We start from the raw sequence: 22,613 nt of genomic DNA, 5'->3' as shown, positions 1-22,613 counted from the left end.
TAGTTCAGGCAGTCATCACCTCTCACCTGGGCCCCACCAACAGAACTGGATTCCAGATTTCTCCTTCTAGCCATCACATTGCTGCTAAAATGATCTTCCTAAATCACATGTGACCATGCCACTCCCCTGCTAAAAAGCCTTCAAAAGCTATTGCCACTAGATAAAATACAAACTTTTCATCTTGGCATTTAAAGGCACACACGTGGTGGCTTCCAATCAACATTTCTAGGCTTGTTTCACAGTCCCCTTCATGCACTCTGTGTTCTAGTCAAGCTGGCCTATTTGCTATTCGCTGACTCTGAAATTCTATTTCCCACTTCCATGACTTTGCAAAAATGGTCCTAAAACTTGGAATGTACTCATTCCTCACTGGCGTTTTTGCCTCCCTTGGTTTCATCAAGGCCCTATCCATGTGCCATGACCTATGGGAAGCATTTTCTGATGTTCCCATTTGATATAATTTTCTCCTCCTCTTTAAATGTTTATCTGTTTGTGTGTTATATCTCTCGCTCCACCCCCCAATAGAATATTATCCTGGAAGGTAGGAATGGTTGCCATTTATAAATGCTAAGACTGGAAAAGAAGACCCAAACAAACCAACCTTCAGACTTTTGTAACACAGAGCATTTGTAACTGAGGAGCTTCATATATGTGTTTATGAGCTGGGGAGAGCTCAGAGTATACCAGTGCAATTTCTACTCACACATTTACTACGTGAAAGATGAAATTTTTCTAAATTTCTTCACAGGTTTTATAAAAATGCACTTTATGAAGTTCCCTCACTATTATGATATTTTTCCATAGTTATGTTAGAAAATAAATATTCCCCTTCTATTTATACATGCACACTATCTATGAATATGACTAATACTGAAAAAGAAATATTTACACTGAAGACACTGAGACTATGTAGGCTTTTTGGTTCCTAAGATGTAAAAAGAGATGATAATTTATTGTCTATTCTAGGTCATGTATACTTACAATGGAAATGAAAATGTCTAATCTGCAAAGCAATGCACAAAATGAAAAATTTCCATCATTTATTGACAATTTCATGAACAATTATACTAAAATGGCTATTACCTGGTACAAACCCAATGCTAAAAATGCACTTTAAAAAGAAAGCATGGGATCGAATAGCTCTAACAGTGTTACAAATAAAAGAAAATACCATATTTGTTTTGGTAACTGTGGATACATGCAAAGTATACCAGATCTACTCTGCTTTTTATTCAAAAACTGAGGGGACATTAAAAGTGTTCCAGGCAATTACACAGAACACTACAACTCATCTACAAGGTTCTATCTGTAATGCTGTCTGGATACTGGAGCTGAAAATAACCCTAAAGTTTTTAAGGTTTTATTGTTGGGAAAAGCAATAAAATGTATTTTTATAGCCCAACTGATTTTACAGATTTCTTCACATTAATGAGATCAACTATACTTAAGATAAAGCTGAGACTTATCTCCATGGCTGGGAGATAAAAATTCATACCTCATAAAATTAGCTCCAGAATCAAGAATATTTTGAGGGAATCAGCTCTTTGAATTCACGAATTCCTACAAAGCAATTCCAAGTTTGTTTCTTCAAGTAATAAATGGTGGCATACTCAATGTATTACCCAATTAAGCATGCTGTTTTTCCTACATTGAAAGTTGGTGAATTAAGATATACAAGGTTATGCTTTTAATAGGCAATAAGCAAATTAGACTCTTCTACTGTACCAGTGACAACATATAAATGAAATGTCGATGTGCTCAGGGACACAGTGAGTTGGGGTGATAACTGAAGTCTATTCTGGGATACTCTGACTTGTTTCCATATTCTTGTAATATTAAACAAAGTTTCCACTAAGTTCAGAAAAATTACTCTCTTGTCAGTTTAAATATTATCTTTAGAATGTGAATGTCCTCAGTTTGACTCACAAAATGATTTTCATTTTCATGTGTGTTGAATCAAAAGCACTGAGAGGCACAGACAAGGAGACATTGGGGTTGATAGACCAGGGTAAGCTTAGCCTTAATCTGTCAACTTTATGTCCTCTTTACCATCAAATCTTTATAATATATGAGAATAATGTCCCAACTTCCTGATTAGTTCTTTTCCTGAAGAAATTACATATTATACAGTGATTAGATATTGAAGTTACATTCACATATTAATGCAGAAACATAAAGAGGAACTTTCAAAATTACATAAAGAAAAATAGAAAGGTTTTAGTTTCTCTCAGGGCCCTGGATCAAAAAATATATAAAAGGATCTTTTTAAAATAATCACTTCTTTGTGAACATATTAACACATAGATGTCAGTTTTTAAATTGTAATGTTAACTTGCCAATAAAATAGGAAAAAACCCAACATTTTAAATATTTTTAATATTTTCTTGTATTTTGTTGGGGATATCCGTGTTTGTTTCACTTTTTCAACAATGTACAAAAATAATACTACAAGACTATCCACTTAACCTATCTTCAGCTCTTGCAAAGTCCTGAGGCCCTGGAAAAAGCTGCTGCCATCAATCCTCACTGTAGATGTCTCCAGCAAATGGCAGGTGCACATGGCTACCTGTGACGTTGGGCAACCGAGACAAATCTGGCAAGTTCTGGATTCGAGACCGGAGTTCTTTCCGAACCTGGGACACTCTGGCTAACTTGCGCTTGTATTCCTGTAGTGAAATAACTTTGTATTAGCATTTGCTGAAGTTACAACAAGAATGGCTACTTAGCTAACAAGCTGACCACCTCAAGAGGCTTACAAAATGAACAAACAGTAATAATGCAATTTGGTTCTTCAGGATCATAAGGAAATGCAGAGCTTTGGAAACATGTTTAGCCAGATGAATTTTGGTGCAATTAAATCAGTATTCCTATCCTTTGTTGTATATGGGGGCGGGGGGAATGGTATTAGAAATAAAAATTATGTTATGAAGTACCCATATCAGATAGGTAAGATGGATAAATTATTTCTTGTGTTTTCCCTGTTTTTGAAGCTGTGAGCTCATATTTCTTGAGCAACAAACTATGCATATATATAAAATAATAAATGCTTACCCTTTTAATATAATACTTGCCTCATAAATAACCTATGAAGTAGTTCAGTCAATACCTCAGAAAGGGGTCAGCAAGGCAGGCTGACAGTGCACCTCCTTTCATCCCACTTCAGCTTCTTAGGGAAAAATCACTTGATCTTATAGAACCCATGAAGGGTGGAACTGGGTCCTGAGGGAGAGTTTTGGCTTCACCCTGGGCAATAATAAAGATAGGCCTGGGTCCAAGTCACCCAATCACTGCCCAATCTCTAAATGAAATAAGAAACAGGGACTGTGCTTAAAGGAGAAGCGCAGGGACTATAGGATTGGGAAGTGATTTTTGTGAACTTCAGAAAAGGGAATGAGGAATGAATCAGGTTGTAGCTTTATAAAAACATTTGGATCTACAGTATCTTTATGTCAGTATATAAGGCAACATCTCTATACTGTATTAGTATATTACCTAGCTAGATAACACAGAATAGCCACAATGCAGGAAGAATAGGAGACCAAAAAAAAAAAAAGTCCTCAGATATCTAGGTATACATGCATGAAGTATGAGAATCAAGGTCAACTAGAGATTCTAACACAAGGAAGCAAATTTGACTTCATAAATTATCACAGACACTTGGTGGAATAATCCCATGACTAGAAGATAGGAAACATATAACTTATTTAAAAAGAACTGAATAAACAGTGTAGGGATCTATTAAAAAGATTTAACCACAGAAGAAAATCCAGAAGTCAGAAATAGGAAGTTAGGTAGAGAGCATTTCAATGAAGACCTATAGGAGGAGAAACATAAGGGATATTTTGATGCATATGTACTCTAAATGTCCTAGAAAGGAGGAGGAAATAGATGAGAAGTTTAGAAAACAAATCATTAGCCCTACACAGATACATGAAATAACAGTAACAGAGACCTTCAATTACCAGGACACCTATTAGAGTTCTCTACCAACAGCAGAAAAACTAATAATATCTTAGCTTAATCACCTTAAAGTGCTATATAAAAGTCACTTAATAGTTATTTATGAGAATACTTTTCAATAACTTTGGTCCAATAAAGTACAACTAGTCATTGTTGCACCTTAGACTAGAAATGATGGGAATTCATTTCCTCTTCTGATTAAGTTATTAGATAAGTAGATCAGGGAATGTCACAAAATACAGCTTACTAAGACATCTACAAAATGTTCCTAATAGTCTCTCATGATTTATCCTTGTGAATAATATGGAGAAATGCGACCTAAATTTAAGTATAATCAGGTAGATAGTAAACTGGTTGAATGGATAGATCCAAAAATATTTATTAACAAATATTATTAATAGAATTAATGGCTCAGTGTTCACATGAAAGGCCTACAATTATGGAGTCCTGGAAAGGTAATCAGGCATAAATGGAATACTTATCAAATTTGTTCGTGACACAAATGTGGGAGAAATGCTTAACATACCAGATAACGTCAATATCCAAAAATAAGTTGATGGCCTATAAGGCTGGAACAAATTTAATACCAAATTAGCAGTCTGAGGAGGGGAGGGAATTGGGATTGGCTGTCATTTTACCCCAGTGGTTTATATTTATGCTCAATTAAAACCCCGAGGTTTAATTTTTTTCCCATGTGAACTTCTCCATGTCTTCCTATATTTGTGTATTTTGCTATTTTAAAAATGATATAAAGTTAATTATCAAGTTAAATAACTTGGTGTATTTTGCCCAGAAAGGAAAAAACTTGAGTAAGATAGCTGTCTTTAAGTGGCTAAAGGATTGCCTATAGACTAGATCAATAGTTCTTAAAACTGCCACCCAGATTCCCCAACGGGTCTATGGATAAATTTCAAAGGGTCTGTGAATTTGAATGGGGGAAAAAATTACACTTTTATTTCCACTATCTCCTTAGCTGAAATTTAGCATTTTCTTCCATTGCACAGAAACCTCTACTTGACAAATATGCTTACTCCTAAATGATTAGAGGCAAGACAGCTTAGTTCATGTCCTCTCAATAGCCAGGTTTTCCCCTCTTCATAAAGAAACTAGGTTTCAGACTTTGACCAAGGGGAGGTGGGGAGAATGAATAAAAGCAATAGTAGCTAGGTCTTTCCAAGTATAAAGGAAGAAAGGACATCACAAAGACTCTTTATGCTCCGTTTCCAGGATCAGACTTTTTACCCTAGGCTGAGTAGAAACATAACATAAGATGTAGGAAGGTCCCCTTCCCCCAAATCTCTAGCTCTACACTACTTAAAAAATTTGATTTATCTCACACTGCCTGAAATTCTATCAATTAAGAGATAAATTTGGGTTCATGTGTCATGTATTAAACTACACAGATCTTTAGATGGTGGTAAGGAATGAGTGTGAATCAATTTAACGTGGCTACCTCCTTCATAAAATTCAGTTGAAATGAGGTACACTAAAGGAATGGTAGAATATAAGACAAATATGATGCTGCTATATGAGGTCATTTGGGCAGATCAAGGGCATTATAAACTGTTGGGGAGGAAAAATGGGTAGACAGAAACTTGTCAAAACTGCCTTCCCATCACAAACTTTGTCCATTTCTTTTTCCCCTCCTGGGCAGATATGTCAAGAGAAAGAGTAGAAATTGGAGGTTCTAGCAGGGGCAAATCCCCTTAATAAAAGAATTTGTTCTATTAAGTTCATATTCAGTCAAAAGGTCATACTTGAGGGCCTAAAGAACCACATGGGGCCTCAAGACAGCAGATTCCCCACTTCCGTAACCCCCATGTCATGAAACACACACACACACACACACACACACACACACACACACACACACACACACACACACACACACACACACACACACACACACACACACACACCCCTTTTGCCCCCTTATGTCCTTTTCCTTCTCCTTCTCTTCTAATTCCTGTCTAATATCTCTGGAAAATTTCCTCATTCCTTTTCCTTCGTGAACCAAAAATTTCAACCTATACTGGTAGTACTACTATTTTACCTTCACTAAGTCATAGTAAAGGAATACATTTTCAAGTAATTAAATCTTTGAAAGCATTCTCAGATTCTTTTTAGAATATTCAAGGATATTCATTTGCCTTCTATCTTGCCAATTAAACCTGCTTTTCTTCAAGTACTAGCATTCAAAGTAAATTTTAAAACTTTTGTATCTGTTTTCTCTTTTCCATTTTTATAAAATGTATTTTAAAAGTTTTCTGATTTTTATTTTAAAAATACTGTTTCAGTCACTTTATGAATTAAATAGGCTTGTGTAATAATATTCTAATTCTAACTACCATTTATGAGGTTTATATTATATTAATTACATATTATATTGTACAAATACTAATAATTTCCTCATATATCTGAGGATAATGGATAATAAGTTCTAAAGGACTAAATTACAAACAAACTTATGAACATTATTTTTTTTTAAGTTGGGAACTGCCTATCTTCCACTAGGATTAAAGGAGTTAAAAGGATTTAGGATTAAAGAAGCTACTAACTCCTAATCCTGGCAGTGTAAAACAAGTTCTCCAAAGAGAAGGAAAAATTCAGTCCACTAAACTTAAAAGGCACATAAAGATTCAAAGACCAAACTGAAGGACACAGAAGTTGGCAACTAGGATCATGACCCTAAAAAACTTAAAGACTAGTATCAGACATTCTAGCCCATTTACTAAAACTAGCCCAAAGTAAACTGTTAACTAAAATTTTAGAATAGCAAGCAGTTAAGTCAGTAGATTTTAAAAACAGCTGAAAGCAAGTGTGGTTACCACTAGCAGAGAATATGCAATCTTTCGCAAAAGTATGATTCCTTCAAGGCCTTCCTTTTAATTCTCCAAGGATAATGACCTGGGCCCATTATTGAATCACAGGAGAGAAGGCTAGACTACTTTAGGGAGACAGCAAAGCCTTTTGATGGCTCCAAGTTACTCTCTGAATGAAATGTCCATCCTTTAACACGAAAATCCTTCCAGTGACACTCTGATGGCTATGGTTCATGGGACTTTAATATCTACGAAAAATTTAATTTGAGGATCACTCAAAGGGAAATGGAAAAGCAAATTGTACATATAAGTAGGTTGCAACATTTAAGAAACAGTAACTGGGCAGAATTGATGTTAAGGATGTCATGAAATAAATCAAAGCAGATGGCTTGGTCTCATAACAGAAGTAAGGAATATACAAGGGATAACCCATGTCTTTCATTGGTATGCACTACATCAAAAGAAGGTCAGGGAGGTCCTAAGACATTAAACCTCTCTGTGTTGCATTTATAGAGGAATATAAACAAGAGTGACATAGAATAGGATGGACTTGGAATCACAGATACAATGGAATACTGGAGTATTGGTGATGAGCAAGACATAAATTGAGTATAAGAAATTACATGTTACCATATGGATTGGTTGCCTTTGAGGCTAAAGATTTTATTGGATGCTGTGAGAATATAAACTAGAGAAGTAATTGATACTACTATCCTTTCTGTGTTTGTTTCCAAGTCTGTGAAAGGAGGGGGTTGGACTCAATGTTCTCTAAGGCCGCTTCCATCTAATCATTCAAAGACTTATATTTTAAAGGAAATTCTAGAATTCCAGAGTTGGAATAGACCTCATAGATCATCTTGCTCATCACTTATTCAAAGTTTTAATCCCATCTACAACATTCCTGATATGTTCATATAGCTTTTAATGTGAAGACTTCCAGTCACTGGAAACCTATCTATTTTTGAACAAGTTTAATTGTTAACAATTGTTTCACTAATACTAAACGGTGTATTCTTATGATTTTCAAACATAAGTTCTAATCCCATCCTATATATTTAGAGCTCCAAGGGACCAGAGGCCATGTAATCCAACCTCCTCCTTTTAGAAGAGGAACTCAAGCCTAAAGACGTTAAGTGACTAGCATTGAGCTACATCACCAAGTTAAGTATATGAGAAAGGATTTGAAGTCAGATCTTCCCTGACTTCTGGTCAACAGCATATCACCATGCCATGCTATCCTTTAAGGTCAAGCATAAAGATTTAATCCTACTTTCTCGTAGAATAAGTCTTTCAATAACTATAAATAGCTCTAGATTGCTGAGAATCATCTGAGTTTGAATCCTGACTTAGACACTCACTAACTGTGTGATCCTGGACAAGTTGCTTAACCTCTTCTAGTTTAAGGGTCTTCATCTGTAAAACAGAGATAACACATTTCTCTTAAGGTTGTTCTAAAGATGATATGAGATAACATCTGTTAAGGGCTTTGCAAACCTGAAAATATTGTATCAATGCTAGCTACTGTGTTAGCCCAAAGGTTTCCCTTCTCTAGGAAAAACATCTCCATATACTTTAATCAAATTTTTGTGTGGAGTGATCTGAATTCCTTCACCATCTTAGAAACAGTATTCCTGATGTGGTTTGAAAATTGAATGACAACTACCACCTCTCTCATTATGAATGTTGTATTCCATTCATACAACATAGAGACATATTAAGACTTTTGGGCTACCACAGCACATTGAAGAGCTGCACAGAACTTTTAGTCTATTACAACCTCCTGATCATTTTTCACATAATTGCTCTTTAATCCCATCTGACTCCATTCCATACTTATAATTGATTGAGGACAAAATAGGATAGAGTTCCAAGAAGGGGCAGAGCCAAGATGGCAGAGTAAAACCTCTCCTCCGAAACCCTTCAAATACCTGTAAAAAATGACTCTAAACAAATTTTACAGCTATAGGATCCATAAAACTACAGAGTGAAACAAATATCCAATCCAACCAGCAAGGGCAAAAGGAAGGATATATCACACAGGACTGGGAGCAGAGCACAATCCAGCATGGGCCACCCCAGTCTAGATGGCTGGAGCAGGCCTTAGCGGACTGAATCACTGATAACTGGGGCAGTTTTCAAACTTCTCAAACCACAAAAACGCCAAAGACAGCATTGAAGGTCAGTGAGAAAATTCTGTGGAACCTGGGTGAAAGAGGAGTGTGGTTTGACTGGGGTCTGGCCTCAGCCCTGGGGCAGTGGAGGTAGGGGTAGGGGATACACTTACTTCTGAAGCTCTAGGCCCACAGATGGTGGAGGATCAAGCAGTTCATACAAAACTCCTGAACCCTAGCACCATATCCATATGTACCGCAGTACCACATCCCTGTCCCACTCGCACTGAAAGCAGAACCCTACCTTAACAAACAGTTAGAAAGTCAAGTATTTGGCTGGGAAGATGAGCAAACATTGTAAAATAAGCCTCAGATAACAGAATCTTGCTTTGGTGACAGATTAAAAAATACAACCAGAATAAGACAATAAAGTCAAAGGTCCTACATCAAAAGCCTCCAAGAAAAATGAATTGGTCACAGGTCATGGAAGAGCTCAAAAAGATTTTGAAAATTAAGTAAGAGGAGAGGAAAAATTGGGAAGCGAAATGAAAGTGATACAAGAAAATCATGAAAACTGAATCAACTATTTGCTAAAGGGGACCCATAAAATACTGAAGAAAATAACACCTTAAAAAAATGCGGAGCCAAGATGGCAGACTAGAAAGACACACTTCCGCAGGGTCCTCCCCACAGCCCGTAAAATACCTGTAGAGAGGGACTCTCAACAAATTCTGGAGCAGCAGAAGTGGAGAACAACAGAATGGAGATTTCCAGCCCACGGTGACCTGAAAGGCCAACAGAAACATCGGTTGCATAGTTGTGCTGGATGCGGAGCCAAGCGCAGAGCCCAGGTCAGCCATGGCCGAGAGGCACAGTGCACCGAGATTCTGGGAGGAGGTCACCTCAGGGGCGGAATCTCTAGTCGCAGTAGTGGGGCCTCTGATCCCTCTGCCCACAGGCGTCAAAGGTCAGTGACGGGGTTTAATCAGCAGGCCAGGAAGGGAGAAGGGCTTTCCCATAGCTCCAGCAGCAGGCAGCTGCCACAGAGCCTGCTCCGCAGCCCTTACAGAAGTAAAAACCCCTGGGGGCATTGAAGAGCTGAGTCTTGCCTCCGCCCTAGGTGGAGGCTCTGGCCAAGCTGGTCTTTGTCTCACACTGAATGGAGGACCTGCCCATCCAGCTTATCTGAAAATCAGCCCGCAGTGCTGACTTGGGAACTGGAGGCCAAGTGGCTGTGGAGAGGTATCTGCTAAGATTCTGGGCATAAAAATCCCTCTCTGCGTCCAGACCAGTACAGACTTGATTGTGCCACCTTGGAGGAACTGGTATCTTACAGGTCCCCAGAGTATACCCTACCCTTGATAAAGGACCCAAAAGTCAAGTAACTGGTTGGGAAAATGCCCAAAAAAGGGGAAAAAAAATAAGACCATAGAAGGTTACTTTCTTGGTGAACAGATATCTCCTCCCATCCTTTCTGATAAGGAAGAACAATTCTCACCATCAGGGAAAGACATAAAAGTCAAGGCTTCTGTATCCCAAACATCCAAAATAAATATTCAATGGGCTCAGGCCATGGAAAAGCTCAAAAAGGATTTTGAAAATCAAGTTAGAGAGGTGGAGGAAAAACTGGGAAGAGAAATGAGATGCAAGAAAAGCATGAAAAGCAGCTCAACACCTTGCTAAAGGAGACCCAAAAAAATGCTGAAGAAAATAACACCTTGAAAAATAGGCTAACTCAATTGGCAAAAGAGGTTCAAAAAGCCAATGAGGAGAAGAATGCTTTCAAAAGCAGAATTAGCCAAATGGAAAAGGAGGTCCAAAAGCTCACTGAAGAAAATAGTTCTTTAAAAATTAGAATGGAACAGATGGAGGCTAATGACTTTATGAGAAACCAAGAAACCACAAAACAAAACCAAAAGAATAAAAAAATGGAAGATAATGTGAAATATCTCATTGGAAAAACAACTGATCTGGAAAATAGATCCAGGAGAGACAATTTAAAAATTATGGGATTACCTGAAAGCCATGATCAAAAAAAAGAGCCTGGACATCATCTTTCATGAAATTATCAAGGAAAACTGCCCTGATATTCTAGAACCAGAAGACAAAATAAGTATTGAAGGAATCCACAGATCACTGCCTAAAAGAGATCCAAAAAGAGAAACTCCTAGGAACATTGTGGCCGAATTTCAAAGTTCCCAGGTCAAGGAGAAAATATTGCAAGCAGCTAGAAAGAAACAATTCAAGTATTATGGAAATACAATCAGGATAACACAAGATCTAGCAGCTTCTACATTAAGGGATGGAAGGGCTTGGAATAGGATATTTCAGAAGTCAAAGGAACCAGGACTAAAACCAAGAATCACCTACCCAGCAAAACTGAGTATAATACTTCAAGGGAAAAAATGGTCTTTCAATGAAATTGAGGACTTTCAAGCATTCTTGATGAAAAGACCAGAGCTGAAAAGAAAATCTGACTTTCAAACACAAGAATGAAGAGAAGCATGAAAAGGTAAATAGCAAAGAGAAGTCATAAGGGACTTATTAAAGTTGAACTGTTTACATTCCTACATGGAAAGACAATATTTGTAACTCTTGAAACTTTTCAGTATCTGGGTAGTTGGTGGGATTACACACATACACACATACACACACACACACACACACACACAGAGCACAGAGTGAATTGAATAGAATGGGATCATATCTTTAAAAAAAATGAAATTAAGCAGTGAGAGAGAAATATATTGGGAGGAGAAAGGGAGAAATGGAATGGGGCAAATTATCTCTCATAAAAGAGGCAAGCAAAAGACTTTTCAGTGGAGGGAAAAGGAGGGGAGGGGAGAGAAAAACATGAAGCTTACTCTCTTCACATTCGACTAAAGGAAGGAATAAAATGCACACTCATTTTGGTATGAAAACCTATCTTACAATACAGGAAAGTGGGGGAGAAGGGGATAAGCAGGGTGGGCAATGGAAGGAGGGAGCAATTTGAAGTCAACACTCTTGGGGAGGGACAGGATCCAAAGAGAACAGAAGCAATGGGGGGCAGGATAGGATGGAGGGAAATATGGTTAGTCTTACACAACACGACTATTATGGAAGTCATTTGCAAAAGTACACAGATATGGCCTATATTGAATTGCTTGCTTCCCAAAGGGAATGGGTGGGGAGTGAGGTATGAAGAGAAGTTGGAAGTCAAAGTTTTAGGAACAACTGCTGAGTATTGTTCTAACTACTAGGAAATAAGAAATACAGGTCACTGGGTAGAGAAAGTTATCTGGCCCTACAGGTCAAAAGAGAAGATGGGGACAAGGGAAGGGAGGGATGTTAGAAGAGAGGGCAGACTGGTGATAGGGGCAATTAGAATGCTTGGCATTTTGGGGTGGGAGGAGGGAAGAAATGGGGAGAAAATTTGGAACCCAACATTCTGTGAAAATGAATGTTAAAAGTTAAATAAATAAATTTTAAAAAAAATAGACTGACCTAAATGACAAAAGAGGTCCAAAAAGTCAATGAGGAGAAGAATGACTTAAAAAGCAGAATTGGCCAAATGGAAAAGGAAGTCCAAAAGCTCACTGAAGAAAATTATTCCTTCAAAATTAGAAAGAAAAGGATACAAAAATGTGCATACCCTTTGAACCAGCAATACTGCTTCTAGGACCGTATCCCAAAAAGATAATAAAAATGGGTAAGGGCCCAACATGTAAAAAAATATTTATAGCAGCTCTCTTGGTGGTGGCTAAGAACTGGAAATGGAGGAGTTGCCCATCAATTGGGGAATGGCTGAACAAGTGGAGTATATGAATGTAATGCAATACTATTGTGCTACAAGAAATGATGAACAAGAAGACTTCAGAGAGGCCTGGAAGGACTTATATGAACTGATGCTGAGTGAAAGGAGCAAAACCAGGAGAATATTGTACACAGCAACAGCCAGAGTGTGCAAAGAATTTTTCTGGTAGACTTAGCCCTTGACAGCAATGCAAAGACCTAAAACATTCCCAAAGGACTCTTGAGGCAACATACCATCCACATTCAGAGAAAAACCTATGGAAGTGGAATCCAGAATGAAGAGAATATTTTCTCTTGTGTTATGTTTTGGTTTGGTTTGGTTTTTCTCATGGTTTCTCCCATTCCTTTTAATTCCTCTATGTGACATGACTAATGTGAAAATGTGCTTAATAAGAATGTATGTAGGGGGGCAGAGCCAAGATGACGGAGTAGAAAGATGCAGCTACTGTAGTTCTTTCCGCACAGCCCATAAAATATCTGTAAAAAAAGGACTCTAAAGAAATTCTAGAGCAGCAGAAGCCACAAAACGACAGAGTGAGAGAGATTTCCAGCCCAATGCAGGCTGGGAGGCCAACAGGAAAGGTCTATGGCACCAGGTGTGGGGCAGAGTGCAGCCCAGTCCATGGAGCCCAGCCTCACCTTGTCTGTGACATGGCAAAGACAGGACTGGAGTGGGCTACAAAGTGCTACTGGCAGCAGTTGCGGTTCCCAGACTGTTCAACCCACAAATGCCAAAAGCAGTTTCAAAAGTCAGTGAGAAGGGAGCAGGATCCTTCCCTAGCTCAGGCCCCAGGCAGCAGCAGCAACAGCAGCAGCAGCAGCGTCCATTTTTGGAGCCCTTGGCCTAACGACCCTGGAGAAGGCCCTGGGGAAATTGAGCCACCGATCTGGGTCTCAGCCCTGAGTGGTGGTCCTGGGGTGAGTAAGAGTGCTGGCATGGTGGACTGTGGTGCAGACTGTGGAAAGGGAATTCTACTTGCAGATCCTGGGCAGAAAAGCTTTGGTAGCTCCCACATCAGAGTGCAGGCCAGGAGAGGAGTAAACTCCTTTCCCTTGACTGTGCCACCTTGGAGGAACTGAGAACTTACAGGTCCCCAAAGTATACCCTTTTCTTGACAAAGGACTCAAAAGTGAAGTAACTGCCTGGGAAAATGCCCAGAAAGGGCAAAAAATGACTATAAAGGGTTACTTTCTTGGTGAACAGGTATTTTCCTCCATCCTTTTGGATGAGGAAGAACAATACATACCATCAGAGGAAGACCTAAAAGTCAAGGCTTTTGCATGCAAAATCTCCAAAATAAATATGTAATGGTCTCAGGTCATGGAAGAGCTCAAAAAGGATATTAGAAATCAAGTAGGAGAGGTGTAGGAAAAATTGGAAAGAGAAGTGAGAGTGATGCATGAAAATTATGAAAAGTGAGTTAACAGCTTGCTAAAGGAGACCCAAAAAAATTCTGAAGAAAATAACACTTCTAAAAATAGACAAATCCAAATGGCAAAAGAAGTCAAAAGCCAATGAGGAGGAGAATGCTTTAAAAAGCAGAATTAGCCAAATGGAAAAGGAGGTTCAAAAGCTCACAGAAGAAAATAGTTCTTTAAAAATTAGAAGGGAGCAGATGGAAGGTAATATTATAGCCAAATTCCAGAGTTCTCAAGTCAAGGAGAAAATATTGCAAACAGCCACAATTCAAGTACTGTGGGAATACAATCAGGATAACACAAGATCTAGAAGATGTAGATTCTACATTACAGGATCAAAGGGCTTGGAATATGATATTCCAGAGGTCAGAGGAGCTAGGATTAACATCAAGAATTACCTATCCAGCAAAACTGACTATAATACTTCAGGGGGAAAAAAAATCAATATTCGATGAAACAGAGGACTTGCAAGCATTCTTGATGAAAACACCAGAGCTGAATAGAAAATCTGACTTTCTAATAACAGAATCAAGAAAAGCATAAAAAGGCAAACAGGAAAGAGAAATTAGAAGGGATTTATTAAAATTGAACTGTTTACATTCCTACATGAAAAGATGATATTTGTAATTCATGAGGCTTTTTTCAATATTAAGGTAGGTGAAATAAATATAGAAAGATAGATCAGATAGACAGACAGATAGATAGACAGAGGGCACAGGGTGAGTTGAATATGAAAGAATTTCACAACATGACTATTATGGAAGTGTTTCACATAATTATACATGTATAATCTATATTGAATTGCTTGTCTTCTCAATGATGATGGGTTGGGAGGGAAGGGAGAGAATTTGGAACTCAAAGTCTTATAAACAAATGTTAAAAATTGGTTTTACATGCAACTGGGAAAAAGATATACAGGCAATGGGGCATAGAAATCTATCTTGCCCTATGAGAAAGCAAGGGAGAAAGACATTAGAAGTGTGTGTGTGTGGGGGGGGGGGGGTGATGAAAGGGAGGGCAGAGTAGGAGAAGGGGTAATCAGAATGCATGACATTTCAGGTTGGGAGGGGGAAGAGAGATAGGGAGAAAATCTGAAACAAAATCTTATGGAAATTAATGTTGAAAATCAAAAATAAAATGCATTAATAGGCCCATGTAATCTGCCCAGGTCACATGAAAGCCTGAGTTACATGAATCTGAGTCACATGGAGCCTATGGTGGGAGGAATTTGCTGAATGGGTGGAACAGGAAGAGGTAGAGCTGGAGGAGAGCTGAGAGGAAGTTAGTCTTGAGAATAGTCAGAACTGAAGGATGCAGGTCAGCCCGCACGTAGCTGTGAGTGTGATAAGGGCATTTTGTTTAAGGAAAGCTTGTTTGTGATTTGTTTAAGGGGAGCCTGATTGAGATTTATCTAATGGTGCTTGTTTGTGGGAAGCCTAGCAGGGGGGAAGGCTTGGAGATGGTGTTGTCCTCCGTACTGTTGTGTATAGATTTTTGTTGGTATGATGGATTTGGCTTTCTGGTGTCTGAATAAATGTTTTGGTTCTGCCTTCCAAAAAAAAAAGAAAGAAAGAAAATTAAGAATAAAGTAATTAAGTTAAAAATTGAATAAATTAACATAAAAAGAGTTCCTAGACAATGTAAATATTTCATGAAGGGGCAGAGTGAGAAAGATTCAACATTAATATCAAAAAGAATGGGTGATTAGCTTCAATGATTAAACTTGCATTAAGAGTCTACCATATGTGATAGGCCCTGGAAGAGCAGCTAATTTACAAGAGAAATAGTCCCTGCCCCTGTGAAGCTTACAGTCTATTAAAAGGATGTGACATATAAATGTATATACATACATATACATATATATATGGATATAAAGAACTATTATTACACATGACAAGGGCATAATAGAAGTGTAAAGTTCTAGATGAAGTGCAAAGGGGAAAATCATGATAGGGTAATCTCAGGGAATGGTTCCTAGAGGAGGTGATATTTGAACTGGTCATTAAAGAATGGATAGTTTTGTGTCAGTCATTGAACAGAATGAGATATAGTGAATAGAAGCTTAAAGATTTGAAGATTAAAATTAATATTGTGCAGCAATAAAGGTCCAATTAAGACTAGATGTTTGGTGGCCTTAGAGTAGTTCTGTGATTTCTTCCAAGAGCATCTGGGTGCTTAGAAGTAAGAGTAGGGGGCGGAGCCAAGATGGCGAAGTAGAAAGACGCACATACACATAGCTCCGAACCCACAAACCACAGAACAGCAGAGGGGACTAACCCAGGGCGAATTCTGCACCCAGAGACCACGGAATATTGGAGCGAGGGAGATTTCTGTTCCGGAGAGACCTGCAAACCTCTCGCGGGGGGTCCTTCGTGCCGGGGACTGGGCGCCGGGGCGGGAAGAAGAGAGCAGCCCTACCGCAGCAGCGACACCGTGAGAAAAAGATCCGAGAGGGCTACGGGACAGAATCTCCAGTGGCCACGCGGGTCCCCCCACCCACAGAGGGACCTGCAAACCTCTCGCAAAAGGTCCATCGCGCTGCAGACACGGTGCCCAGCCCGGACCTGCGGCGGCGACGGCGGCTGCGGCTCCGAGAGACACAGTTCTGAGAGGGATCCGGAGGCGGGATCTTCAGCAGCTGCACGAGCCCCCCACCAACAGGTGACTGACGGGGGTAGGTGAGAGAGTCTCTTTGGTGGGTTGAGAGGGGAGTGAGGTGCCCCCATGGCTCGGGCCCCCCTGGGAGGTGGGGGCTGAGAGGCGACTTCGGACGGGGGCTCCCCAAGCGAGCGGGAGCCTGGATCCATTGTGGAAGATCTGTGCATAAACCTCCTGAGGGAATTGAGCCAGAGAGGCGGGCCTGCCCCTGACCTCAGCACCTGAACTTAATTCTCACACTGAATAGCAGCCCCGCCCCTGCCAAAAATCCTAAGGCGGGAAGCAGCATTTGAATCTCAGTCCCCAAACGCTGGCTGGGAGGACCAGGAGGCGAGGTGGGTGTGAGGAGAACATTCAGAGGACAGGCCACTAGGTGGAGAAAATGCCAAGAAAAGGGAAAAGAAATAAAACTATTGAAGGGTACTTTATCGGAGAAAAAAAACTTCCGCCCTTCCTTTCTGATGGGGAGGAACAATGTTTGCCATCAGGCAAAGACACAGAAATCGAGGATTCTGTGTCCCAGCCCACCCAATGGGCTCGGGCCATGGAAGAGCTCAAGAGGAATTTTGAAAATCAAGTTAGAGAGGTGGAGGAAAGACTGGGAAGGGAAATGAGAGGGATAAGGGAGAAGCATGAAAAACAGATCAGCTCCCTGCTAAAGGAGAACCAAAAAAATCTTGAAGAAATTGGCACCTTGAGAACTAGCCTAACTCAGCTGGCAAGGGAGGTGCAAGGGGCCAATGAGGAGAAGAATGCTTTCAAAAGCAGAATTAACCAAATGGAAAAGGAGATTCAAAAGCTTACTGAAGAAAATAGATCTCTCAAATCTGGAATGGTACAGATGGAAGCTTTGGACTTTTCAAGAAAGACAGATATCTCAGAACATACTGCGCAGATTCGAAAAATGGAAGATAATGTGAAATATCTTATTGGAAAAACAACTGACCTGGAAAATAGAATCAGGAGAGACAATGTAAACCTGAAAACCATGATCAAAAGAAGAGCCTAGACATCATCCTCCACGAAATTATCAAGGAAAACTGCCCTAAGATTCTAGAACCAGAAGGCAAAATAAATATTCAAGGAATCCGCAGAACACCGCATGAAAGAGATCCAAAAAGAGAAACTCCTAGGAGCATTGTGGCCAAATTCCAGAATTCCCAGGTGAAAGAGAAAATATTGCAAGCAGCTAGAAAGAAACAATTCAAGTATTGTGGAAATACAATCAGGATAGTACAAGATCTGGCACCTTCTACATTGAGGGATACAAGGGAATGGAATAGGATATTCCAGAAGTCAAAGGAACTAGGACTGAAGCCAAGAATCACCTACCCAGCAAAACTGAGTATAATACTTCAGGAGAAAAAATGGTCTTTCAATGAAATAGAAGACTTTCAAATTTTCCTGATGAAAAGACCAGAGCTGGAAAGAAAATTTGACTTTCTAACACAAGAATGAAGAGAACCATGAAAAGGTGAACAGCAAAGAGAAATCATAAGGGACTTACTAAAGTTGAACTGTTTACATTCCTACATGGAAAGACAATATTTATAACTCTTGAAACATTTCAGTATCTGAGCACTGGGTGGGAGTACACACACACACACATGCACACACGCACACATACATAGAGACAGAGTGCACAGAGTGAATTGAAGAGGATGGGATCATATACTAAAAAAAAAAAAATGATATAAAGCAGTGAGAGAGAAATATTGGGAGGAGAAAGGGAGAAGTTATATGGGGCAAATTATCTCTCATAAAAGAGGCAAGCAAAAGACTTATTAGTGGTGGGATAAAGAGGGGAGGCAAGAGAAAAACATGAGATCTACTCTCATCACATTCCACTAAAGGAAAGAATATAATGCACACTCATTCTGATAGGAAAACCTTTCTCATAATACAGGAGAGTGGGGGACAGGGGCACAAGCAGGATGGGGGGGAGGATGGAGGGGAGGGCATGGGGAAGAGAATGCAATACGAGGTCAACACTCATGGGGAGGGAAAGGACCATAAGAAAATAGAAGTAATGGGGGACAGGACAGGATGGAGGGAAATATAGTTAGTCTTATACAACACAACTAGTATGAAAATCATTTGCAAAACTAAACAGATATGGCCTATATTGAACTGCCTGTCTTCCAAGTGGAAGGGGTAGAGAGGGAGGGAGTTAAAGAAGTTGGAACTCAAAGCGTTAAGACCAAATGTAACGTTCTTACCACTGGGTAACAAGAAATACAGGTTAAGGGGTCAAGAAAGCTATCGGGCCCTACAGGACAAAAGAGAAGACGGAGACAAGGGCAGGGAGGGAGGAGAGAGGAGAGAGCAGATAGGTCACAGGGGCAACTAGAAAACTTGGGTCAGGGGGGAGGAGGGGGAAAAAAGGGGAGAAAATTTGTAACCCAAAATTGTGTGAAAATAAATGTTAAAAGTTTAATAAAAAAATAAAAAATAAAAAAAATAAAAAAAAAAGAAGAGTAGAGGAGGGGTTACTTATGATATGAATGACTTATGAGAATTATCAGGGCAAGAAAGGTGGCAGGCAAAACAAGAATAGAAAAGAGGGTATTACTGAAATGCCTGATTGATATAAGGCCACTATGATGCTATTGCCAGGTCCTAAAGTGTGGAATTTTTACCTAAATTACATAGATTAGCTCAAATGTGAAAATGAGTTCAAAAATGAAGAATTCCCTTGCCTTTTAAGACAAAAGTATACTCATAACACTTACTATCTGTAGCTGCTTTGTGATATCTACTGTTGCCTTGTATTTTTGTCTAATTTTTCAAGTGTGTCTGTATTGTCACTCCAATTAGATTGTGTGTATTTGTCCTTCGTTGCCAAAGAAGATCATGCCATCAGAGAAATAACGAAAGGACTTGTATTTGACTTTGTTTTGAGTGAGGGAGGGCTATGCAGGTCACCAGCCTCACTTCTCCTCCAGAGCCATCTGAATCCAGTGACCAGATATTCATCAGGATGACTGGAGATGACCCAGGATGAGGCAATTTGGTTAAGTGACTTGCCCAAGGTTACACAGCTAGTAAGTGTCAAGGGTTCAATTAGATTATAAGTTCCTTAAAGGAATTACATGACACTTAAAAAAAAAAAACTACAGTACCTAGCAGTACACCTAAACATTTATTAGGTGGAAAAGGAAGCTAGATGGCATAGTGGATAGAATCTGGGATTTGGAGTCAGAAAATTCAAGTTTAAACCTTGACTCAGACACTTAATAAATCTGTGACCCTGGGCAAGTAATCTAAACTATCAGCTTCAGTTTCTTCATCTGTAAAATGGGAATAATAATATTTAATTTTCAAGTATGTTGTGGGCATCAAATGAGATTATATAAATAAAATGCTTTGCAAATCTTAAAACACTATGTCATTAGCTATTATTAACTTTACTGTCATTTTTACATACACAGCAAATGAGATTTATTTTTTGCATAGAATCTAATTTTTTAAAATGGGTACAGATTGTGATCCTCAAACATCTGAAAATATTCCTATATAATCTGAAGTTTCATTAATTTTAACACCCTTATGATGATTTTGGTCCCATATAAAAATTAATTCAAAATAGGATCCAGATATGAAAAAAAAGCAATTTGACATCTATAGGGGAAATAGTTCCTGATCATATAAATGAAAAAAAGACAACTGATTACAAAGTTCCTTCTCAAAAGCCAATTCTCATAAATTTCCAAATATGTACTGTTTAACAAGCAGTGAAATGCCTGCTCTGTGTACCTGGCACTGTGCTAGGTGCCAAGGATATAAATCTATAAAAAGCAAGTAAAAACAAATTATTTCCAAATGACAAATCTCTCAGTTACCATTTTCACCTCCAAAATGGCTCCCTTTCCAAATCTCTCCATTTCTACTTTTTAGTTTCCTGGCTGGAAATGTAGGCATGATCTTGACTTTTTTCTTGTTCTCGATTCTGTCTCCAATCAGGCATCAAGTTTCTCTCTTCAAAACGTCTTCAAGAGACACCCTTTATTCTCCATTCCCACTCCAGGTTCTCAATACTTTTGCAGATATTCCTTGCTCTAGATCAGGGGTTTTAGTGCCTTTGACTTTTTTGTGTCTTAGACTCCTTGTCAATCTAGTAAAGTCTATGGACCCTTCTCAAAATGTTTTTAAATGCTTGAAATAAAATACAGAGATTTGCAAAGAAAACCAATTATATTGAAAGTCACCAAATTTTTTAAAAAACAAGCCCATGGACCCAAGGATAAGAACCTCCAAGAGTTCTATAGTTTCCTCTTCTCTAATCTGGCCTGGTTTGCAAGTCCTCCATAATTTTATAAGCACTACTCTACCCTTAAAAAAAAATAGAGACAATACTTGTACTACTACCTTATGGAGATCAAATGAGATGATGCATGCAAAACATTTTATGTAACAAAATACTTCCTCTGCTCCAGCCAAACCAGTTTATCAATCCCCAAGAAAGTGTAACGTGGCTTGTGGCTTCTGGTTTCTATTTCTGTCATTCCATCCCATCCCTTCCCTAATCTTCTGAAAAATTTTCAAGTTCCAATTCAAATATCTTCCTTTAGGAAGACTTCACAGTAGTTCACAAGGAACTTTCCCTTCCACCAACCTCCATTATACTTACACATACTACCAAGGTTGAGAATTTACATTTTGTGTTACTCACTAATTATTTAAGGTATATTAGCATTGTTTTCTTAATATGACTGCAAATTTCTTGAGGGTGTGGTACATGTGTGTATACACATATACAGAATCCTTGCCTTACCTCTTACATTGTGCTAGCCTCATAACTGATAATTGGTTGCTTAATCAAGAAAAATGTGTATGGAAACTGATTAAAAGAATGGTTAATTAAAATGTTGTCGGTATAGTTTGATCTGGCTTTTTACAATGTGTTTGGGAGACGATACTGGAAAGATGGCAGAGTAGGTCAGAAAATTCCAAGCTCTCCACATTTCCTCCACAAACAAAACAGTACCGCAGAGCAAGTGTAAAGTGGTAAAAATAAACAAGAACTGGGCAGAACAGTGGTCCTCCTATAACAACTGAAGAAAATCTGAAGAAAAATTCCAGTACTGAGGTTTGGTCCCCATGAAGTGTAAACACCTTCAGGCTAGTTGCACTGAAACAGCAAGCAGTGAGCCCTGGGGTTAGCTGGGTTAGGAGGTAGCCTCAGCCTCAGTCCTAGGAATTTTTACCACTTGGACAGTATGGGGAAGTGTCTGAGCAGAGTAAGATTGAGGGAATCTCTACTAAGGGATACAAGGCCCAGCTGTGCTGCCAAGACATGGCCCTGGGTGAGAAGGAACTAGCCTATGCCTGGTGAGGGTACAAACAGGAGGGAGAGACACCACTGGCTGTAGGCACTTACAGTAGAGTGGAGTTCTTGGAGTTCCAAGCCAGAGGGGAGAACTGCAGGACAATTCAAGGCATCATCCCCCATACCTCAGGACTAGAGGTGATTACAATAATAAGCTGCTACAAATAAAAAAGGATGAACAGGCAGGAAGAAAGAACCCACAGTTACTGTGGGAATAGAGAAGAATAGGGTTCATCTTCAGAGGAGGATAAAAGAGCTTCTCCTACCCCAAAGAGTAACATCAAATGGTTAACTGAATTCACAGAATGAATTCACCGAACTTAAAAAAGGCTTTAAAAATCAAATGAGAGATATGGAGGAAAAATTTTTTAAAAATAGGAACAATCCCAGAAAAACAAGATTATGAAAAGAAAGTCAACCAATTGGAATAGGAGATCCACAATCTTAGGGAAGAAAACAGCTCCTTGAAAATTAGAATTGGGCAAGGGGAAGCCAGTAAAATTATAAGTGACCAAAAAA

General features: G+C 39.0%; 1 protein-coding gene across 2 annotated transcripts in view; it reads right to left on the bottom strand.

Moving 5' to 3' along the window:
* Positions 1–1,026: 1,026 nt before the first annotated feature.
* Positions 1,027–22,613, bottom strand: part of RPRD1A (regulation of nuclear pre-mRNA domain containing 1A) — a 95,123-nt gene continuing 73,536 nt past the window's right edge. For both annotated transcript variants that reach the window (XM_072605278.1, XM_072605281.1), the window contains exon 7: positions 1,027–2,666. In XM_072605278.1, coding sequence (XP_072461379.1) covers positions 2,517–2,666 — 150 coding nt within the window. In that variant the 3' untranslated portion in view covers positions 1,027–2,516. The remainder of the gene's footprint in view (positions 2,667–22,613) is intronic.

This window comes from Notamacropus eugenii, chromosome 4, assembly GCF_028372415.1.
Source record: "Notamacropus eugenii isolate mMacEug1 chromosome 4, mMacEug1.pri_v2, whole genome shotgun sequence".
In the NCBI taxonomy this organism is placed as follows: Eukaryota; Metazoa; Chordata; class Mammalia; order Diprotodontia; family Macropodidae; genus Notamacropus; species Notamacropus eugenii.
The sequence above is the reverse complement of the archived record's forward strand: the minus strand, read 5'-3'. Positions and strand labels throughout refer to the sequence as shown.